General features: G+C 57.9%; 1 protein-coding gene across 4 annotated transcripts in view; it reads right to left on the bottom strand.

Moving 5' to 3' along the window:
* Window positions 1-1,819: 1,819 nt before the first annotated feature.
* The window catches only part of RRP9 (ribosomal RNA processing 9, U3 small nucleolar RNA binding protein), a 13,280-nt gene continuing 10,997 nt past the window's right edge, over window positions 1,820-4,102 (bottom strand). For all 4 annotated transcript variants that reach the window (XM_011364664.2, XM_023533326.1, XM_023533328.1 and 1 more), the window contains 2 exons: window positions 2,103-2,176; window positions 1,820-1,988 (listed from right to left, as the gene is read on the bottom strand). In XM_011364664.2, the coding sequence (XP_011362966.1) occupies window positions 1,895-1,988; window positions 2,103-2,176 (168 nt within the window). In that variant the 3' untranslated portion in view covers window positions 1,820-1,894. The remainder of the gene's footprint in view (window positions 1,989-2,102; window positions 2,177-4,102) is intronic.

The raw sequence follows: 4,102 nt of genomic DNA, 5'->3' as shown, positions 1-4,102 counted from the left end.
CACTTCCCAAATTTGGTGTAAGTCATATATTTATAGATTCAAGAATCTCAGCAAACACCAAAAAGGATATACTCAATCAACAACAAAAAACGACCGACTCAAAAAATAGGCAAAGAACTTAAATAGACATTTCTCCGGATATGCGGATGACCAAAAAGCACATGAAAAGATGCTCAACATCACGAATCACTAGTAAAATGCAAATCAAAACCACTGCGAGACACCACCGCACACTCATTAGAACACCTATCAAAAAAAAAAAAGAAACTGGAACTCTCAAGCACTGTTGGTGGATTTACAAAATGGTGGAACCACTATAGAAAACAGTTATGGCAGTTCTTCAAAACATTGAAACAGAACCATCATATGATCCAGCAATACCACTCGTGAGTATATATCCTCGAAAGCAGGTTCTCAAAGATATTTGCACACGCATGTTCACAGCAGCACGCTGCACAATAACCAAGAGGTGGAGTCACCCCAAAGGACTACTGACCAAAGAATGGATAAATAAAATGTGGTATCCACATGCGCTGGAATGTGATTCAGCTTAAGAAGGAAAGAAATCTTATCACATGCCATGTGGATGAACCTTGAAGACATTAAGCTAAGTGAAATAAGCCAGACCCCAAAAGACAAACACTGTGTGATTCCACTTACGTGAGCGATCCGAAGCAGTCAAAGCCATAGAAACAGAAAGGAGAATGGTGGTCGCCAGGAACCGGGGACCAGGCACCAGGGACTGGGGGTGGTTAGTGTTTAATGACTATAGAGTTTCAGAGGAAGATGAAAAAGTCCTGGGGATCCACTGCACGTGAATAGCCTCGAAACCACTGAAATGCACACTTACAAGATGGTTAAGATGGTATATTGTGTTTTTTACCGCAACTATCACAAGCAATGAGACTCCATCTATACCAAGGAAGTCTCAGCTGACCAGGGTTGAGCATAGAAGTCATAGGAGAAATTCTTTTGTTCAATTTTGAACTGGGAAAGTGCTAATAGGAAAAGTGTTCCCATGTTAAGGGGCATTTCTGTCAGCATCTTCTGATCCGTAACAGGATGTTCGGGGGTGCGGTCTGTGAATCGGACCCTCTGGAGCCGGGAAGATGAAGGCGGGAGCAGGTCTGTTCGAGGGGGAGGCCCGTGAGCACGGGGCAGCCGGGCAGCCCTGTGGCTTCCTCCCCTGAGGGGACCACACTGCCCCTTGCGAAGCACAGGCTCGCAGGGTGAGGAAAACGTCGGCGTGGCATCCTTGACCCTTCCACTCGCTCCCAGAGGAGGCCGTAGGGCGCCCCTGTCCCTCCTGCCTGCCTCTTCGCCTCAAGATGAAACCAGGTCAGCGCACGTTCCTCTGACACATTTACCTGGCAGGGTCGGGTCATGCAGCCTGGCTGTCACTTAGGCCAGGGGCAGAGCCATTCCCGACGTGGGCCCTCATCTCCCAGGCAGTCCGACCTGGCCCGAGGGGGGCAGGGCAGCCCAACCTGGAGGCCTGGCTGTCGTCTCAGCTCTGACACGCACTTGGACAGGGGGCTTAGCTTCTGACCCCTACTGTCCCAGAGCAGAGGGTGGGGAATGGCCTAATGTCACAGAGGACACTCAGGGACTAGGAGCCAGGAGCCAGCTGAGGGCTCCATCCTCGAGCTCCCTAAAAAAGGGCAGAAAGCCCTCAGGCCAGAGAGGGGCAGGACAGACAGACCGTCAGTCTTGGCACCGCCCCCCCACACCCCCAATCCTACCCCCCTGCCCCGGCCTTTTCCAACCCACAGTCCCTCTGCCCGTTCCTTCCCCACCCAAGAAGCTACAGGAGACAAGGCCCAAAAGAGAGGCTTTTAATACAAAAAGGGAAGGACGTGGCCTGGGAAGGACTTAAATAAAGGGGATGAGAAGGTTAGGAGCCCGCGGCCGTGGGCCTGGGACCCCTCCGAAGCGGGATGATGCAGACAGAGTTCCGAGCCTCTCTGATTCGCCACCAGCGGCCCAGCCTGCGGGGGGCAAGGGGAGAAGCTGAGGCCGGGTGCAGCTCTACCCCGACTCCCAGGCAGGGCCCAGCCAGCCCCACCCTGCCCCACCCTCGCCCCTCCAGAGGTGCCTCATACCTGTGCTCCTGCCCCACCCCAGCCACGAGGAAGTCCCCAGCGCTGGAGAACTTGAGGCTATTGATAAAGCCCACCTGAGAAACGGGAGGGGCAATGAAGATGGACATGAGAACAGACCCCCGCGGCACAGCCGGAGCATCGCAGTCAAGGGCTTGGCCTCGCCTGGCCTGGGTTCAGTCCCTGCTCTGCCTCCTGCCACCTGGGCCAGCCCTTTACCCCTCAAGGCCTCAGCCTCCCCATGGCCGAGATGGGGGTACGCAGAGCGCCAGCCTCGTAGCAATTTCACGAGGATAAAGATGACAATGGACACCGAGTGGCCCAGGGTCTGGCTCCTGGCTGTGGGGCCCTAGAGACCCCATGACCATCACCATTGACCCAAGTTCTGCACTGTCACCAGATGTCACTGACAGACCCTGCCACTCTCCCCTAGGGCCACCCGAGACCGCGCACCCTAGCTTAGCATCAGTCTGGCACCAGCCATGCAGAAACGATCGCAGGGCCAGGCCTTCCGTGCTTCTGTCCACGTTGTTCCCTGCCTTGAACCCCAGCACCCAGGACAGGGAGGGGAGTGGAGCAGGGGAGAGGGGAAGGGAGGAGGGAGAGGGGAAGGGAGAAGGCCATCCATGACATCTCTTTATAGTCCCTGCCAGACCCCGTGCTACGAGCTGGGACTATAAAGAGATGTCATGGATGGCCTTGCTCTGAGGAGGCACCCTTCTGGTACTGGGCCTGGGGAGTGTGGCAGACGGGCTGGGCGTTCAAGCCTCGCTCACCAGGGGGATGTCGCAGAGAAGGTCAAGCCGCCGGAAGCCCTCCCCACACTGCCAGAGCCGCAGACAAGAGCTGTGGGAGCCTGGAGGGCAGGGAGATGGTGAGCACCAGCGCCGGCCCGTCCGGGGACTCCCTCCTCTCTGCCGCCCAGGGCACTCACCTGTGGCCACGAGGTCTGTGTTGAGCAGGGCTGCCACCGACGACACCCAGAAGGGCTGCTCCAGGCCGGGCTCCCCCCGCAGCCCATGGGCTTCACGCTGCAGAGCAAGTGGCCGTTTTTTGGAGAGGCCCCACAAAGCCACAGAGCTGGAGACAGAGAGCAGCGTCAGTGAGGGGGCCGGGGTCGGGGCAGAAAGGCCAAAAGGCACAGAAGGGATCAAGCGTATACCAGCCGTGAGACACAGACGACGTAACCTGAGCTGTCTGCCTTGTGTCCTCATCTATGCAAAGGGGTTACAACAGCTCCCGAGCAAGGGGGACTCTACGAGGGCTCCAGGAGCAGTGGCGGTGTCGGGAGACATCCCAAAGGCATCTTACCCATCGTCTGCGCCTGACACCATGTGCTCCTCATTGATGAGCTGGATGCTGTCGATGGAGCCCCTGGAGAAAGGGGCAGTGAGGGGCGTACCCTAACTCCACCCCGCCCATGGAGCCCGACCCGAAGCAGCTGCCACAGCCTCCACATGGCCTTACTGGTGGCCGTAGAAGACAAGCTGCGACTCCTCGGGGATCTTCCACACACGCACGGTCCCGTCCCGGCCTCCAGCCGTCACGCAGCACTCCCGGCTCAGGGCATCCAACGCAGCCACGGCGTCCTGGTGCCCGAAGCTAGAGAGGGGACCGAGGGAGAGGGGGTCACAGGTGGAACTGCACCTGCACGCCACACGCCCTCCACCCGCGGGCGCCGAGGGAGAGGGGGTCACAGGTGGAACTGCACCTGCACGCCACACGCCCTCCACCCGCGGGCGCCGAGGGAGAGGGCGTCACAGGTGGAACTGCACCTGCACGCCACACGCCCTCCACCCACACACACTCACAGGGTCTCCACGTAGGCGTTCTCTGCCACGTTCCACACCTTCACGGAACGGTCGTGGGACGTGCTATAGAGCTGGTGGGTGCCTCTGCGGAATGCCAGCCCCTAAGGGTGCAGAGAGGACAAAGGGGGCCTGGACTACAGAGGGCGAGACAGAGGTCAGGCCCAGGGCGGACTTTGTGAAAAGCAAGTCACA

Source organism: Pteropus vampyrus, unplaced genomic scaffold (genome assembly GCF_000151845.1).
Source record: "Pteropus vampyrus isolate Shadow unplaced genomic scaffold, Pvam_2.0 Scaffold100, whole genome shotgun sequence".
Taxonomy (NCBI): Eukaryota; Metazoa; Chordata; class Mammalia; order Chiroptera; family Pteropodidae; genus Pteropus; species Pteropus vampyrus.
Note: the sequence above shows the minus strand (reverse complement) of the source record. Positions and strands in the feature narration are given on the sequence as shown.